The 19,270-nt window shown below is 39.0% G+C and overlaps 1 protein-coding gene and 1 long non-coding RNA gene across 3 annotated transcripts in view; both read left to right on the forward strand.

Annotated features, from left to right (window-relative positions):
- The window catches only part of LOC110838333 (uncharacterized), a 147,601-nt gene that overhangs the window by 108,053 nt on the left and 20,278 nt on the right, over positions 1 to 19,270 (forward strand). The window lies entirely within an intron of this gene.
- LOC110838332 (putative glutathione-specific gamma-glutamylcyclotransferase 2) lies at positions 605 to 19,080 on the forward strand. Of its 2 annotated transcripts, XM_022081440.2 has the most exons (3): positions 608 to 1,153; positions 7,104 to 7,139; positions 16,906 to 19,080. In XM_022081440.2, the coding sequence occupies exons 1-3, from the start codon at positions 974 to 976 to the stop codon at positions 17,479 to 17,481; spliced, it is 792 nt and encodes a 263-aa protein (XP_021937132.2). In that variant the 5' UTR covers positions 608 to 973; the 3' UTR covers positions 17,482 to 19,080. The 2 variants fall into 2 exon arrangements, with proteins under 2 accessions (XP_087203700.1, XP_021937132.2); XM_087347574.1 differs by lacking the exon at positions 7,104 to 7,139 and having other exon boundaries at positions 605 to 1,153.

The following is a 19,270-nucleotide window of genomic DNA, read 5'->3' on the forward strand; positions in this document are numbered from 1 at the left end:
TTGAAAATGTACGCCCCATTTTTCAATTTATGTTTTACCGTGTTATCATTTTGGATGTTGCTAACCTAGCGAAACGTAAATGTATGTCGTCAATTAGAAGAATATTCATACACAAAAATGTACTGACGAATTTAAAACGGAACACGTAAATTTCTTGTATTGTTGAACTCAGTAAACAAGCCATGAAGTTAAACACAAGATTTTTTTAAATTCTTATTGTTTTGTCGGTTTCCAAAAAAGTCTTTCGAGTTTGTGTGAAATGTTTTAAATCAGATTTCTATGTCGTAAGTACAGAATCTATATTTGAAGGCGATCGCAAGCATTGTTTAGCCTATAATATTAGCAGTCATAGCATTGTGAGTTATACACTGAGAACAACATAAATAAATATGTAATATAAATATAATCCCTGGTGAAAATATTGAAATCTGAATAAAGAATTATTTCATTACGCCCTAATACGTCACGCGGCTTTGCTCTGCGTCACGCATAATACCACGTCTAGGGACACCCGTTTGTTGACGTTGAGTAGGCTAGAAATCGTCGGTGTGTGTTACATCAGCTGAGTTGTCATTGACTGCTCTCAGCTGAGCCTGACGTCAGCCAGTCACATTCAAGCTCTATTTCCCGCGCCGCGCTGTTGTTGGCTGGACTCACACGTCGTCTGCTGGAAGAGAAATCTCCTTTGTCCTCACCGCGTTCGGGAGCGACTCATTTGTTCCGTCAAAGAGGCTGCAAGTTGGAAGTGACAATACCACGTAAGAGTCATGATTCGGTTTTACGTTTTCTTTATAGTAACAGTGCTCGGTCCTTCGCTGTGCTTGCCAACAGATGCGTGAGAAGTGTTCACAGAACACACGGCTCGGTTCGATGTTGTATTCTTAGCTTAGCTTAGTTCATTCCTCTAAGCTGTTTGTGCGTGTCGTTTCCTCGTGGTCCAGTTTACTGACCGAAGAACGAGAACATAATCGGCATGGAACAAGAACAGGAAGAATCTAGTGTGTCCTCCACTTCCGGGCTCTGGATATTTGGTTATGGATCTTTATGCTGGAATCCTGGCTTTGAATTTGACAAGTCAGTTACTGGATACGTTCGCGGGTTTTCAAGAAAATTCTGGCAAGGAAATACAACGCACAGAGGAACTGAAAATAAGGTACATATATAAATAATTTATAATTTTTTTTCCAGATATTCCTAACGTAAGCTATTCAAACTTGAAGTTTATAAATATTGGTGTGTTTAAATAATAATGTTACTTTGTTACCTTACATGGTTCCTGAACGTGGCTTCTGAACTTGAAAGAAAGCAATACATTAGATGTGTGTAAAAATCAATATTTGAGGACAGAAGATAAGTAAACTTAAAAGTAATGACTTAAAGGATTTTATGATTTGTACAAATCATCTAGTATTATTAGAATAAATAATAAACACACGTAGATAAAGGTTGGTCAGAGGTGTAGATGGAATGCTGGAATCAAGAAACTCATACAGAATTTTTGTGGGGAAACCTCTTGAAAAGCGACGATTTGGAACAGCGTGAGAGGATGACATTGGAATTAATCTAGGTTTTGAGGCTGTGAACTTGGTTGTCTAGACTTAGGATTGCATCCTGCAATGCTGACTTTTCAGTTCGCTTAGCTACTCGGTCTATTTACTGTGTTCGATTTCGTGGTTTTGAAATAGGAATTTATTTATTTACTATCCATACTTATCATAAATGTTTTGTTTTTTATAACATAAAAAATTCTGGCAAAAGCATTCCGGGAAAAAAAAAATATACTGCACCATGATTATGATTCACGTAACTTGAGAGTGGCTTACATTTCCTAACTTGTTTTATGTATGAAATGATAAAGTTTATTTTAAACTTCACTCAGACAGATACGGATGAAAATAGAATTTGTGTGGACATTTGTAATGTAAATATCCAGTACTCAGTTTTGTTTAAATTACAATGTGAAGCGAACACATTTACAGACATCAGTCATTTTTTTTTTGTTTTGTGCAAAATATTGTACAGAACGAGTATAACGTGAGAAGTTGAATTTTCGGCTACCCGGGGTCGGTACCTGGCGTCCTGTCCCGTTACCTTAACAAAGCGCCACGGGCGTCAGTTTGATTCCCCTTCACCTGGCGGGTGGACACAACGGTAATGTGTCAAAGTCGGATTCCATTTGAATCCTGGCTGGTGTTTTCATTATTTTCGCAAAATTTCTTGTGTACTAAAACGGTACCAACGCTTAATATATAGTTCTGATTGGTTGTGTGCTGTGTTCAGGACATGCAGCTATCTGTAGAATTCTTTTTGTGGAATGTAAAAGAATAAAAAAAATTCGAAATTTATTTATATATATATATATATATATATATATACATACACACACACACACACACACACACACACACACACAGGGTCCTTTTCTGCGCGTCAGAAGACGACATTCGTCTCCATATTCGTCCCCTTGAGAATCTCAGATATCACCAAATGTAGTGCAGTTGTACAGAAGGCTGTTTTATCCACCTGACGTGTTAAGTCGCCACAGACAAGGACGAATGTCCGGGCCTTGACAGCTCACAACCCCTTGTGTGAATTGTGTCATATTTAATAATAATTCCTTTTCCTTTTAATAAATGACTAAAACAAATCAATTAAAAGGATTTCGCTCCTCGTGGACTTATCTTTAAAATTGACGTGTTTATCACTTCTGACACAAGGCCGGAACGCGCCAAGTTCGGAGCTGTGTCCATAGCAACAACGTGCGTCGTCGACAAACGAAAAGCAAAACTTTTTGGTCAAACACTGAACACTGTTGGCACTTTACCCAAGGTTACATGCCGGGCCTGACACGTGTGTGCATTCATATTGAGGTGGAGTGTACACCTCTAACGCAAATAGACGTCTTTTCATTCAGCGGGAAATAATTTCTTCATTCAAATCAGATTATTTAAAATTCATCATACATCTCAGCGGCATAAAACATTCCTGTTTCTTACGTAAGAAGTGTTATGAGTAGGCGTATGCTTCCTTAACCTCCAGACAGAACGTACACGTCAGAGCGATGTGTTGATACGAAACAAACAAACAAACATCTCATTCTCGATGCCTTTATTTATGTGTGTAGTTGCTTACGTATTTTCATTGTCATGGAAATAGTGGCAAATCTGGGGTAGCTGTTACCGTTTTGCAAGTCTGATACGTTTTCGGAAGACCAGATGTTGCGGTCTGTTTTAAATTAAGCTGTTACCTCAGTGTCGAGGGATTTACAGAAATCTTTGCTCTTTATTTCCTTCCTTATCATACAGTTCGTTGTTCATTCCTTGTTTCTTTATTACATCATTTCCTGTTTTCTTATCTGATTCTTTTAGGCGCGTTCGTAACAAACATTTGCATATTAGCTTCGCCATTTCTGTCTGTCCGATGTAACAACTAAAAATAGATTTATGGCTTTGACATTGGTTGCAAATTTAACGACGTTATGTCATCTAACGGGATTATATGAGACTATTGTTATGAATTATGAATAGGGAAGGATTTGGAAGGAAAATGCAAATGACAAACAAGAAATTTGTCGTCTGAGCTGAACGTCTTTCGTAATTTTTATCATCCATTTTGATCCTTGCATATAACGATGCTGAATCCATAGGATAAGTTAGGATATGTACGCATTACGCAACAGTTCTGTTGTATTTCTCAGAACTTGATCTTAGAATTTTAAGCAATATAATAATAGTATCCATGGTAAAAAAGAGATTTTTCTCTCGCAGTCACTTAGGAGCTCAAAAAAAAAGCATTCAGGTCTTCATGTAAAATACTCGTCATTGTCTTTCGATGTTAACCAAAATCGGAATGTTTTCACGCGTTCTGGTAAAATTCCTATAATCAGATTTAATGAAAATCTTTTCAGCCGTTTTTGATTATTTTCATGCTGTTATGTGAATGTGGCCATAACAGCGTTTCTTTCCAAATACAAGAGATTTTTATGAACTCTTTCCTGTCAAGTTTCGTAAGCATTTGCTGAGCGTTAGCACAGAATTTCTGTTACATGGAAGGAGATCATTACGGAAAGGTCATATCATGAAGACAAATTTGGCCGAATGAGGGGAGTTCCAATTACGTAATTTCCGCCTTGCTCGTAACTACTAATTGATCATTTACTGTTCTTTCTGTTTGTCTGTCTGTCTGTCTTTTAACCTATGCTGAGAAGGAGGAATGGTGTCTCCGTCAATTGCAAGAACTCGAAGGTTGTTTTATGTAAAGGGTTGGATTTATCGTTTTACAAGAGATTTTTCCCAAAGGAATTCTGTATGAATTTCATATTTCCAACATCTGCCTGTTTTCTCACATCCATCCAGGGATTCGATATCTATGTATCTGTGTATCTATAAGTTATCTGTTAATCAGTCAATTAGCTATGTATCTGTCTGTGAACTATCTGTTTGTCTTACTATCCTTCTAATAATTCACGTTTCTTTCCATCCATCCATCCGTCCGTATATCCGTTTAGTTATTTGTCAATTATTTCTCTCTGGCACTGGTATCCTTAAGTGGAACACCGCTAATGAGACGTCTGCCATCACAGTGGTCCTGAGCAAACACCCCCCCCTTTTCCCCCCAAAAGCCCAGGAACGTCTCTTACATCAGACTGTTAGTACGAATTCTGAGATCGTTCAAGAAGCTAGTAAACTTACCGGCTGTGTTCTGTTCTCGAAAAATTTAGAACGCTATGACGCAGATACTCGTATAATGACCTACTTTCCACTTATTTTGATGCAAAGAGTCCTTTAATTTCGGAAGCAGGAATAATAAATAGACCTGTTTTACTGATCGTTTCGTAGAAAAACCTGGTTCACTTCCTTATTCATTTTGTTTTTTGAAATTTTAAGAAACAGAGGCTAGACAAGTAGGGGACCACATGCGACCTTCCGAAAATTGTTGTCAAAGTTTTAAATGTTTATATTTTTAGCGTGTAGGTTTTCAGTTCAGAGTCTTCGTTTCTGTATCAGACAGACAAGGACTTTGTACTTTGGACCTCGAAGAAAAATTGGAGTATATGAGTGGGCATTTAGAGACACGTATGAATGTAATTATACGTCACGCGATATATTTATTTTTATTGTTTTATGCGTGACTGAACAAACAAACCTTCAGTTGTGAGCCCTAAAGTAAAGAGATCACTTGAATGACATAGATATGTATGGAAGGATAACATTAAGGTAGATGGTAGAGAAATATGTTGAGAGGAAGTGAAATAGATGATTGGTTGTCATTATACTGACACTTTAATCTCTTTCTGTGTTATTATTGCCATCTTACTGTTACCTAAAACTAGATGGTTGTGGGTGGTTGGCTTCACACTCCATACTTTATTTCCCGGAGATAAAGTCGTCAGTATTACATCATTTAATTATTGTTGTTTTAAAGCTCTCGATTTATTTGAAACTTTAAAGACCAGGTGTAATAATTTTATGGTAATTATATGAGCCATAATCAGTAGCCCTGCAGTAAACATCGATTATTTATTCAGGCAGCATTAACGAGTTCATCTTTGTAATGGCGAAGGGTTGTGTTTTCTTTGCGGTACGGACTGAATTCTTAAATGCTATTTAGACGAAAGGGGGAAAGTTGAATTGCGTCCGAACTTGGACTACGGTACATTTAAATGTTACAAATTAATTATTCGGTGATGTAAACGTGGCATTTGTCTTGTGCGGTGTGACGTGTACCTTTTTTCTTGAAGTGCAGTACCCGAGATGCAGAATATTGCATGCAGGTTTCTATTCTTGTAGGAGTTTCAACTTTTTGAATCACTGTCCTGAGGCTTTGTTCTGTAAACGACAGAGCAGACAGCGGCCTTGGCACTATTGCACTAGGCGTACGTCCACATGTCTCACAGTTACTCGCAAATGCGATGCAGATAATTGTCTTACCTCCGACTCGAGAGATGCAACTGTATAGTACATGCAAGTTTTCATATTGGGGCACGTTAAACAATTTTGCTTTCCCTCGTATATGCCTTCGTGTTATGTACACGAAAAACTCCTTGGAGCATGGTCTTTCTTTAGAAGCCAGTAGTCGCTCAGCTAGTTCCAAAATCCTCGCCTTTTACGGAACCCGAAGGTTCATTACCACTTCAACATGTCCTGAGCCATATTAATCCATTTTGCAGCCTCGCACAAAATTTATTTAAGATACTGATATATATTAATATTATCCTTCCATGTACACACACACACACCTCACAATTTTTCATTTGTAGCCTTTCAAATTTTGCGACCAGAATTTGTATGTATTTCTTACATCTCCCACGCCACTACATTTTTCGCCTCTAATATCCTAAGTTTCATCACCCTGAAAGCTATTTCAGTTACCATTAACAAGTAGTAAAGTAAAGTTTGTCCCACTATACGCCATGTAGGCGTTTGGGGTGAGTGGAGGTATAGCTCCTCTCTTCCTTGACCTCGGCACTAGATGGGGGTGAGTGGTCAGCATCACGCCCCGGCCGGCTTTACCCCCGGGAAAGGACCCCGGTACCCATTGTAGAGGAGGCTGGGTGGGCCCCAGAGCCGGTCTGGACGCAGAGGCTAGAGGAAAAATCCTCTGCCCCCGTCGGGGATCGAACCCCGGCCGTCCAGCCCGTAGCTAGTCACTATACTGACTGAGCTATATTATATATATTAAAACATTGACTTGTGTCTGTCTCTTTAAGTTTTATCCTTATTTGTTTTCTTTGTTTCTTTAATTGTCATTTCTTGTATTTTCTGATCTCAAACTTTCCTCGTTTATTCCTTTATATATTGTTTCCCCCTCGAGATTCTGATCTGCCATCTTAAAAGGACAATAATCTCTCCTGATTAGCTAAATCAGTGATCATCATCACAATATGCTTTGTTTTATTGCTACGTAAATCATTGTTCCCCTGTGCAGTTCTCACTCAGTGGCTCTCAGTTTTCCCGACATGCTGTGCGTATGTTTTGAGCGGTCGCCACGTGGTAAATGCCTGATCAGCTCAGAAGCTGCGTCTACGTACACAAGGACCTGGTCTTAACAATAAAACGACATATGCTCTGATAACTTATCATTAATCTTTTTTGGTTTTACAGCCTGGTCGTGTGGCAACACTGATTGAAGATAAGGAGGCAAGTATAACAATTGTTACTTTAATTTTAAGTTTCAAGACACAACAAAAAGAAAACATTTGCTTAGGTTCGTCAACTCTGAGGTTCTCACGGCGACGAGCACGAAATATTTTGTGGTTTATAGTGTCGTAGATAATGAGCGACGTTTCAGAGGATCGCGTTTGGTTCAATTTGGAGCAAATAACCACTTTTTATAAATGAGATGATAAAGTTGCGTCATATTGTGATAAATATATATTTGTTTAAATCTTGTCAGTCTAATCACAATAAAATTCCTATTAAATATTAAAATATTACTATAATTAACATTTAAATATTTAAAATATATTAAATGATGTTCTCATCGAAATGTTCGATTTACAGTAGATCATCATCAAAGTTGCATTTAAGAAATTACATTTAAGTTTATATAATTTTATACACCTGAAGATAGTTCTTTTAGAACTGAAACATGTCGTGTAAAAAAAGTGATGATCTAATGTAAATCGAACATTTCGATGAGAACATCATTTAATATATTTTAAATATTTAAATGTTAATTATAGTAATATTTTAATATTTAATAGGAATTTTATTGTGATTAGACTGACAAGATTTAAACAAATACACTTTTTATAAAGTTCAGCGAATGGTAAACTTGAAACTTACGTCTGATTATTCTGATCGATGTTCCGGAATGCTTCGTTAAACAATTAGAAACAGATGTTCGTACAGAATTGAATCGTAGTAGCAACCTTTGTAGGTCAGTGAACGAACACTATTAAGTAGGTCGTTTCTCGTGGCTTCTAACACTGTTTATGCTACTAAGAAGCAGAAATATTTCCAACCAACATCGACGATCCATGTAACCGTTTTCCTAATATAGGTCAGGCACGAACAGTAAGTGGCGTGTATTTTTAGAACGGGTCGTCAACAATGGAATGAGGTTGTTTGAATGTTAATCGCTATCAAAACATGGCTAACGAGTAGCAATGTTTAACAACAATCGCTTGTTATTAACAGATGACAGGAAATTGAAGGCTGTTTCTCAAACTGTGGTAATGGCCGTTTCAGTTGTTTTGGGCTCAATCAGTCTATGAGACCTGCTTCTTTACCTGAAGGATTATTTTTAACCGAATAGTTAAATATGTGCCAAATTCATTACCGTCTCATCCATTCTCAATACGTTTAAATCCTTGTGCTACATCAACACAATGTATAGTTTCAAAACACGCCGATTTCATTTACGTAAGTTTTGACCTGTAAATTTGTCATACGAGACAAGTATGAAAAGTTTACGACCTACGGCCGTTTTTGTTCGTACCAAAAGTCTCTGCGACAGGAGAGGACATGAAGCTCATTGAATCATTGTCACCTCGATTAGGCTACAATTCTGATCATCACAGCGGGCGTTGAATGACCTCGACACAAGTAACCGTCCAGCCATTATCATTCATTCCCTTGCTCTGTCATTACGCGGTTTCGCTGTTCGTTTTGAAGCTGGCGTGATCCTTTATCACGACTGGTGGTGGGTCACTGAACTAAATTGAACGGATGATAGACATACACCAGCGGTTCTCAACTCGCGGTCCTCTGATGTGGGCCTGCATACGTGTTATGTAATACCATATCTTGTTTATGGTGGAAAATATTCCCGATATCAGAAAATAAAAATGCTTCTGGCCTTGTAATCCTGGGGTCTCGGGTTCGATTCCCGGCGGTGCCCGAATTTATAACTTGTGTTGGGCAAGGCCGTGGTCTAGGCAACACGGAGTTTTCCTCCGTGGCATCCCAATAATTACTCCATTCACACACAGAAGAAGGCAATGGCAAACCACTTCTGGATCATCTGCCAAGAACGTATATGAACAGGTCCCAGTCCGAGAAAAGGATGGAAGGATCCTGTTCATATGGACCTGTCCTCAGACAGAACACTACAAAATAAAAATAAATATTGTCAGCATTTTGTAGTAGGCGTGTACAGTTACGTGGAACCTTTTTCACAGCGTAATTAAGAACGTTGTATCAAGAAATAGGACGCATCGTAGTGAGTGATGAACACTGGGGGGGGGGGGGGGGGGGGGGGGGGTCCATGGGAATCGTAACAACAGAAATTATAATTAAAATTCCAAAGATTACTTAAGCAGGAGCTGTAAAATAACTCGCTAATGACTGGTTTTAATAGGGAAGGTTGTTTAGTAATATGTGAAGCTGTTTGGAAAAGTATGTCTAATTTAACAACATTTTAATGAATTATGTTTCATTCGTCGAGTTGATGATGAAAGGGAAATGTGGCCCCCAGACTGAAAAGGTTGAGAGCCCCTGCACTACACAAATAAGAATCGTTTATGAATTTTATAACAGCGAGCGGTTGGCATTCCTTTATTTTCGTTAGATGTGTTTTTGGCGCACAGAATTTTGGATATCCGTGTTTTTCTTCGGTCCCTCCAGACAAATTCTTGTATGTTAGTAGTTATTTTTTAAAGTTCATAGTTCCTCACATGGCTGATAAGTTCCCCGCATTTACGTAATTCGGAAGTTGGCTGTCTTCTGGGTTTTAGCGCCGTGTAGTCTGATAGAAGTTTACCAACGTTTCAGAGGTCCTTCCTGCCTCCACCATCGGGTGTCGAATACTGATAACGTCTGTCTGACACTTTACGTGTCTTTGAGGGTAATGACAACACAAACTGAGCTACGCGCTTATAAAAAGAAGAATTATCTACCGCGGGATGAACGACGATCAGACATTTGCCGAGGCGTGGGTCCTTCTCCTCCCATGTCTTTGATTACGATTAGTCTATATAATCTTGTCATTATTTTAGCCTGTTCTGTTGGCGGCTGCACAGGAAAAAGGGCATGGCATATGTGATTTCATTCTGTCCATCATGAATGTCACTTCTAAAACTTCGGACTTCATACCCATAATGCAAACATTGGATTGCCTGTTGCATCTCATAGGCCGTGTTCCGATGAACCACCCGTGAAGTCCGTAAGCTGATAACCTTTGTGCAGGCGGTGTGGACGGGTGGAGTCTTCCTTCACCCGTGGAATGTCGAGGGCGGTCCTCCGCAGGACCAAGGTGAATGAAGAAGATGTGCGGTATGGCACACAGCCACAGCTCAGCAGAGCGGAAGGACGCTTGTCAATTGTCAGTCAACGCCACAGTTTCATTCGTGGATCATAAGAGACAAAATATGGATACAATTATTTTGTTACACCCTATACGGGATATCTGTGACGAATCCTATTACCTAATAGCTCTGGTCATATATTTGACTTATTTATTTGCCCCGTACTTGTGCAGTTGCTGACAGCTAATATTTGAAGTTGTCAGGGTTTTTCAGTTCGTGTATGCGCTTTGTGGCCAGGCTTAGAAATTTATAAAATTATATTCCAAATTAAGATAATCGAAGTCTCTTTAATATAGGTCGTTGCGTATTTCTGAAAGTTTAAGGAAATATTGAAAGTAAACTTGGCGGAACAAACAATTTTTTGTGTTAGAGTTGCTAGTGACGCAACGAGATTGGCTGCTGGATTTGGGTAATTAAAGGATTTTAAACGACCCAGAAGTAGATATGAAGAAATGAAGTTGTAATAAAAATTATATTCACACGGGAAATAACGATGGATAAATCGTAAAGAACGCTTAAAATTTTAATTGACAAAGTTGTCAGAAGAAGCAGAGGACAATTAACATTCGTTGCTAACTACACGGAGCAAAGTCCTTGAATATCTAATAATATCTCAGGTGATTAAGACATTCCCTGCCTTTTATGTAACCAGAATGTTTATTATCGTGTTCATAAGAGCATGTGCTAAGATTTTTTTTTTCAGAGTAAAATTTTGTAGGAATTCCTCATTTTTCTACACGTACTCGTACATACCCAATCCTTCATTTGGTGACGCTAATCATATTTTGCGAATAGACCCGATTATTCTGTATTGTAATGTCTGACAAAGCAGTTTATAGTAAGCAATAGGTTAGTATTTGGACTTTAAACGTGCTTACAGACATAACATCGAACTGTGTACGAAGACTGTCGCTTCGAGTAAAACACATAATTATGTTTTGTGGTGGACAAGGGCCTCTTCAGATGAATGATGTTATTTATATATAGAATCTTTGAGATTAAGTTGCATTATCTCCTGAGCTTTTACCTTGGAACAGTCGTGTCACAAGTAGGATCGCATACCGGCACGTGGATTAGACATTTTCAAGGTCGGTGTTTGTAATCTGCAGCCTCGTCTGGAGAGACTGAGGAAAACAACCGTAAATTAGTCAGGATGGCGAGTAGAACTATTGAAATTCGAACCTTGCAACATTATTTACATTTCTGTCGACACATCATACAGTCACTTGATAATATTCTTCTGGCGCCGTGGAGACCTCCGGAGTTTCGGAGAAACAGATCTTCAGCTCTGAAGATGTTTATCCCAAACGTTGGCATCTACTGACAAGTCTACACGTTCAAAGTAATTTGATGGACTACTGCGAAATTTGGAAGAGACGTAGAAATATACAGAAATTGACGTAGACTGGGAAAGAAGATAGGGTATTAAAACAACGGAAGTGAAGTAAATGTAATATTGAGATGTATCACGTTATAAAAGACAAAGAAATCCATTATTTTCAGTGTGAATAGGATTATATGTAGACATACTGCACAGATTATAGGTACGCGTGTTACAGGTCTGCAGTATTTTAAACCAGGAAATAACAACCTCCTTGGAACGGAGAAATATAGACGGTGTACTCCGCTCCGTCTCAACCTCCATGACACTGTAATTGTAGCTGACAGTGAGAGAGAGAGAGAGAGACTTTTCGCTTAGAACTGCCCATTGTCGGCGCTCAACAGTGCGTGTTCTCGAAATTAAATATCGTATCTCTCTGAACCCACCCACACAGGCTGAGAACGCGGCGTGGTTCGACTAACTTCTTCTTAACCTGATGGTATTAATCAACCAAAGTGATAATTAATTATTTATTTAATAGTTCCTTTAACGACGCTATTAGTAAGCTAAGACTCTACACCATCGCATGATGTGGCGATTAATGAATAATGAATTTAAATGAATGTAGAAAGAAGCGGCCGTGTCCTCATGTAAGGTAATATCTTAGAATTTTCTGGCGTCACTTTGGAAAACCACAAAAAAAAAAACAACTCATAATAGCCGGTCACTGCGCTATGAACCATATATCTCCCGAGTACGAAACAGGAATGCTAACCACTCGCTATTTAGGATAAATTGGGTGTGAAGATGGCAGGCTGTTGTGAACACTATAATGAACCTTCAGTTTCCTTAGGTCAGAGGTTCCCAAAATTTTAAACCTTGCGCCCCCCTTAAAACATTTAATAAATTTCAGCCCCCCCCTTCCAGAACAAGTGCAAGCAAACAGATTTTTCATAAAATTTAGTTATGAGTGCACATTTTTTTATAATTTAGTATATATTATTCAATGCATTTAATTTAAAAAAACTGTAATAAAATACACGCTTCATACCTGGTTTAGTGGGATGGGTCCCTAACTGTACGTAGACTTATATTGAAGTTTACTCCCTAAAACCACCGATGGTCTATGAGTCTGAATTCTACTACAGCACTGTAAGACAACTAAACTGCCTCAACCAAGCAAAGGATTTTAAAAATGTTTCTCCATATTTCGTTAAAAAAAGTTTTTCATACAAAAAACACGCCCCCCCCCAGGGGGCCGCGCCCCACACCTCTGCCTTAGGTATATAAGAAGAATAAGACACACGTAGACATAGAAGGAAATATATTATTAAAATGAAGGAAAATAGGTTGCTGGGGTGTGTACTGAACTTTAGCTGCTCAGAATTTCTTTGGCAACAAAATATAAACTTTTAAATCTAAACCTAGTACCACTGAATTAGTTTGTTACTTGATTATTTAATCAGTTACTCAGTTTAGTTGGTTTTTATATGTCACTTTGAGTATCACGTACTCTCGAAGTTTCATAACCTGGTGTTAATAGTGTCACCTGAAGACGGATATTAATAGGTCAAACTAAAGAACGAGAGTGTGTTAACAGATGTGCTGTACGTGCTTGATGTTACGTTCTGAAAGGGAACGTTCGCTGACTGAGCGGCACATGTTTTAAGGTTCCGTGAACACTTGGCTGCAAAGTTCCCACAGACCGTCGCGGTCCAGCGGTTGTAATTCCTGCTCGACATTCGGCGTGGTCCTGGCTTTGATTCTCGACTCAGAGGAAGATATCTTAAAAAAGATTAGTTAACTATCGCTGCAGACTTAAAATGTCTTAGGAAGTACTGAAGAGCATATTAAATTCCGCCAATGCCTTCTGCCATAAGGTTCAGAATCCTTTGTCTTTTTTTTTCATGCTGTCTCAAAAGAAGTATATATAATTTTTCATATTGTGTTGTATGGATGTTAAATTTGGAAGAACATAGTTTAAGGAATATTGATAACAGCGTTGAGGAGAATATTTGAGAAAAGATGGGATGTGGTGACAAGAGGCTGGAGAATGTTAGGGATTCGTTGGGAGTTTCATGTTTGTGTTCAAATATTAGGGTGAACATTAAGATGGGTGGATCATGTAGCAGACATGGGGAATGTGGGAAATGCTTGCAAAATTGTAGTCGGAAAGCCGGAAGGGAATTGACCACTTAGGGGAAGTATACTTAGCTGGGAAGATAATATTAAAATGGAAGTAGTTTGTCCTAGGCAAAACTAAAAACTCTTATGGCGAAGAGACTACATAGAAATTCTAAATTAGAAACAAGCGATATTGATTTCTAATTAAGACTGGTTTCGGGTAATTACGCTAACATATATAGAAACCACGCGGCATGAAGGGCCTTAATATTAAGATGGATCCTGTGTGAACACGGCATTGGACGTTCAGGTTTATCGAAAGGCAGAGGATTTCTGGACCAGTTTGGCTACTGGTGGCTTCTGAAGAAGAGCTGCGGTCCGGGACTGAGCTGTGTCTGTCTGCTACAGATGGAGACGCACGAGTTACGACTCTCCTGAAATTACACCTGTCTTTTCTCGTTACGCTCCTAGCCGTGTGTGGTTCCCCTGACGACGTTGCTTTGTTTCCATTTGTGAACAATTTGTTTCGAAAATAAATGTCGTCACATTCCCTCACAGGGCTAGACAACGAATTCGCTATTAATCAGTTTTAAACATTCTATAAACGTCAACACGTCTATGAAATTCCGTCATATTCAAACCATGTTAAATCATTTGACTTTTATTAGGGAACGTATCAGTTTCAAACCTGGTCCATGTATCAGCTACCCTGGCTGGTTAATCTTATTGTGATTTTCCTCTCTACATTTTTATACTAGTATTTTAAGCCTGTTTTTTTCTATCAAAATATTATATTTGGTTAAATAAGGTTCCTGTCCTTAATAGGAATTTCCATTTTATTTTAAGATTTTTGTTCCTGTTGTGCAAAAATTAAAATTATATTCTTGTTCTATAAAACTGAACAAAGCTGAAATGTCATTTCTGTTTTGGAAGTGGCAAACTTCACACATACTTTGTGTCATCTGTTTTTGTAAGTAGTTACAACCAATTCTTGTTAATCTGTGGTGGCGATTGTACGTCATAGAAATTTCCTATGAATCCAATCATCAGGTACTATGTGGTCCGTGCGTCGTTAAATAAACCCGAAATAAAATTAATAAACACAAACGCGTGGGATGAACATGTATCTTGCAAGAAATGAATCATTCTTCACCTAGAATTTTCCCTCGCCATTCGCCATTTTACCGAAACTTAATTAGTTGACGCATAATTTTTCGTTCCTTCAATTCTTTCTCGTGGTATTTCTTGCACTGTTCCTTTTAGTCTGTCATTATCTGAACGTTTTCTGCGATTCGAACCGTGTACATCGCCACGTACATTCACAATTGAATTGGCGTGATACACTCCACCTTCTGTAGTTTGTTTGTTACGCTTTCTGCGGCGACAGAAAATTGAATTTCGCTGTTAATCTACTCGGCGTGGCTGCAAGATTACAGGGTCACACAGACCCTGCCTACAAGTCTGCGTAGCTTGTAATTATTCGATGTGAAGGGTCAGTTTCCCCTTTGAGCACAGTCCATAGAAATAATTTGTTGCTCGATCGATTTTAATCGACAAAAAAGAGCATCCGAAATCAAAGTTAGTTAATTCGGGATGGAATGTTGAGAATTTAGTTAAAGGATTTCATAAACTTCAGGCAGTGAAATTGACTCGTACCAAAAGACACGTGCAGTCTGAGCTTTGAATAATATAAAATTATTTTGTTCAAATTATTAGCATTACTGAAACTGTTTCTCTATCAACACGAATTCTATGTCTCATTGACATTCTTGAGAAGCTGATAATCGCTCAACTGATTAAAAGATCCCACCTTTTATGAAAGTCGAAGATTCATTAACGTCGTCACAAGACCCAGCATCTGTAATCTGTGTTGAGTCAGTTGAACTGTTCCAGGCTATTTCTTTAATGTGAAAGTCAGTGTTGTTCTTCCATCTACATTTACGTCTCCCAAGTGGTCTATTTCTTTAAGATTTTCCGACTAAAATTGTGCACAGATTTATCATCTCGCCCTTACATGCTATACTTCTCACTCATTCAGTGCGCCTTGATTTAATCGAGCCAATAATGTTAGGCAAGGATTTCAAATTGTGAAGCTCCTCGATTTTGTAGTTTAATCCACTCTCATGTCATTTCATCCGTCATTCTGCCGAATATTGCTATCAGCACCCTGTTCTCGAACACCGTCAGTCTGTGTTCTTCCCTTAATGTGAGAAACCAAGTTTTACACCCGTGAAGGCCAACACACAGAACAAGAATCCGGATTCCGAAACTATAGATAAAGAGAGTTGAAATACCTTTTTGGAGACGCTGGTACACCCCTGTTAAAGTGAGGGTAACAGAGTGCATCGGACCGCGTGGTAAACCACAGTGGAACATGTGCACGTGACCTCCGCACGAGGTCAGGACCTTTTTCTGAGAACCTTGCATGATGACCTTAAAATATTGGAATAGACGCGCGCGCACGTTCTCACAAGCCATCATTAGAAAGTCGCTGTTATTCCGCTGTGACACTGATTTCGGCGAAGATTTTTCTGGTATTTTTTTGTGTAATTAATGACTTATATACCAGGTATTTTTCCAAATCAGTGACAACCATGTTTTGAACACTGACGTTTCATGATATCATGGTTATTGACTGTGGTCACTCAGATATGTAACTTATAAAATAACTAAAAAAATTGCCCGTTAAGAATGAAAGGAATATCTGAAGTAGTAAATGCATGTAGTTATGTATGTCCGAAAATCTCTTAACACCATTACCATGGCAACGGTTTCACACAGAATACAGACAGTGATTTTAAAAATGGTCATCACCGAACGCTTGTCTGTTACGTATTTACGTACTTTGTACCCTGATTTGAAGCTTCGCAAAGTAAAGTATGGGCCTGTTATCATGGTAGAAAAGTAGCACAGTTCTTTGCAATATTCATTGTATTGTAATTCTTCGGTGGGCTTCCGTGTTTCTGGGTTCGAAATTCTGTCACAACGTCGTCAGAGTTTAGCATATGCATGAAATAACAGTCGTGAGAACCTCAAATCTCTCATAACCACCTAATTATAAGAATCATAAAACACTCACTAATTTACGTACCACAGAAGACGAATTAAGTTCTATACAAAACAATGAAAGTATCAGGACATTTGTTGAGCTGACTCCGAATTAGAACTACAGTGTGTTATCAGAACCAGTTGACACGTGCTTTTGTTACAGAGCATAGTTTGGGGGCGAGCCTTCGAGGTCCGTGGCGAAGCGGCTCTGCCCTATCTGGACAGAAGGGAATGCAAATTGGGCGGCTACCGCGTTCAGCTCACCACGTTCTTCCCGGGGAAGTCGTCGTACCTTGCAGACGCCGACACCGGTCCCCTAACCACGTCATTTCCCGCTGTGTTTTACGTCGCATCTCCCTCAAACAAGCTATGGCTCGGCGATGCTCCTCTGACAGATATCGCAAGTCAGATAGTAGAATGCAGTGGACCTAGTGGTCACAACGTCGAGTATCTTATGCGACTAGCAGGCTTCATGCGCGAATGTGTTCCTGAAGCAGTAGACGAACACTTGTTCGCGCTGGAGTTTCTGGTCAGGTCGAGGATAAAGGAGCAAAACCTGTGTTTGAAGACACTGATGGGAGGTTCTCCCATATCTGCTTCGCCTCCCAGAACCCCACCACAAGAACCGGAAGACGCTGATGAAAACGGTGCAGTCGGTGGAGAACCTGCCATCAGACCAGACTCGTTCCAGTTCACTTCTCGAGTTCCTCCGAAGAAACTCCGTTGTCTGAATATCTGATCGCTGTTGTCTGATGGGTGCATGGAGATGCTTTGCGGCCTTCATGGTTGGATCCCAAACGAAGCTAAGAGTCAGATACGACCAAAGACTCAAAGAGCTGTAAGTCCGATTAGATTTGTCGGATGAATTTTAAAAGTTTGAGGATTCGTCTGGGATCTGATTTGTACGCCGACTTGATGTGTGACGATGCCGAGGACGTGGGGCTGAAACATACATGGAACATTTTTAACCTTTTTAGGTGATGGACTCTCACACGCAGTATAATGATATTTGCTGGTAAACTACTAATTTCTTGTTCCAAAAGATACGGATATCCGTTTCCAAACCATATTCCACACTCCAAGTTGACCTGAACGGCTGAAGATAGGAGAGTTTCATGGAAGGAACTGTAAATTAAATCGATATTACCAAAGATTTATTTAAGAATATTTTATATGTCTGTGGACATTAGCATTTTTTTTTTGCACGCTCATAACAAAGTATGTAGCCTACACTTCGCAATTAACACAAAGAAATGTCTATTTGTGCATTAAATGTTTGTTCTGTGTCGTGAATCTGGAAGAAATCACAATGATTATTAATCCTATGTAGTTCTAATACTTTTAAGATATGACTACTGAATACACTATTTGTGTTGATGATTTTGATGTGAAATGTAAGTGTAGAATGAATCTTAAAATGGATAGAGATCCTATTCATTGTTTGTTTTGGTACAGCGATGAACTGCAATTAGAAAATTTGCTGTGCAGGACAAGAGATGATTGTTCCCTTCATCTGACGTGGCCAATTAAAAATATAAGTTCCACTGACAATGCCAAACATAGTAATGGGACAGAATGTGAAATCTCGGCAGTTATGTAATATAAGTAATGCACCATGTGATGATAGTGTATAGGGGGCGCGAAGGCAAAGCTTGGCAAATCGAACATTGCTAATGAAATGATCCGCCTTTCCAGTTCTAGCCTCTGAGGTGTAGTCTGTGCGCCAGCTCAATCCAATTACCGCTACCACAAACACGTCTCCCCACGACTTGTGTTTGTCTGTTCTGATTTACAACGCTGTAACAACTTCTAAGCTTATGCAGCACAGAATGAGACAGGCTTACTATTAAAGCGGGAGGAATCTGGAAGGAAACGGCCGAGGTACTGCCCAGTATTCATAGGGAGTACTGAAGAAAATCGAGAAAACATCGCTCAAATAAGCCAGTACCCGGTCGGGATTCGAGTCGGATGTCTTACAAATGAAAGTCTGACGCGATTTTCTGGTACTGACAGACTGAATTCTTTGAGTTGTCGCGCGTGCCACGTGTCCAGTCCATCACTGTCTTCTCCTCTGTTCTTATGCTGCAGGTCACCGTAGAAGAGCTCTTCGCATTTGGTCTCCGTAAAAGCTGCAAATCTAACACAGTTAACATTTATATGCACGCATGTAATAAACACGCTTTTTTAATGACTGTGATATTTTATGCTTAATTGTGTAAATTTAAACATTCGCAAAATGTCGGCGAAACAACTTGTCTTTCTTGTGTGTTAGTGTCTTCTGTATAACTATTTATGAATTTATTGTAAGTAATTAAAGGAATGTTAACGCACAGCCTTACCTAGTAACTTACTTTCCATGCGACATATTTCGCTTAGATAAATGTCTCATACTTTTAACTTTAATTATAATTGTTTATGTTTGACAGTTTTACTCAAGGGAAATATATTCTGCCCTCTTTCAGCCATGGATTGAAATAATTAAGAGAACAGAACTGATTCATTCAGGAGCAACTGCGGCCTTCTCGTCA

Source organism: Zootermopsis nevadensis, unplaced genomic scaffold (genome assembly GCF_977971745.1).
Source record: "Zootermopsis nevadensis isolate Lab colony 2312 unplaced genomic scaffold, Znev_1.0 Znev_ptg000012l, whole genome shotgun sequence".
Lineage (NCBI taxonomy): Eukaryota > Metazoa > Arthropoda > Insecta > Blattodea > Termopsidae > Zootermopsis > Zootermopsis nevadensis.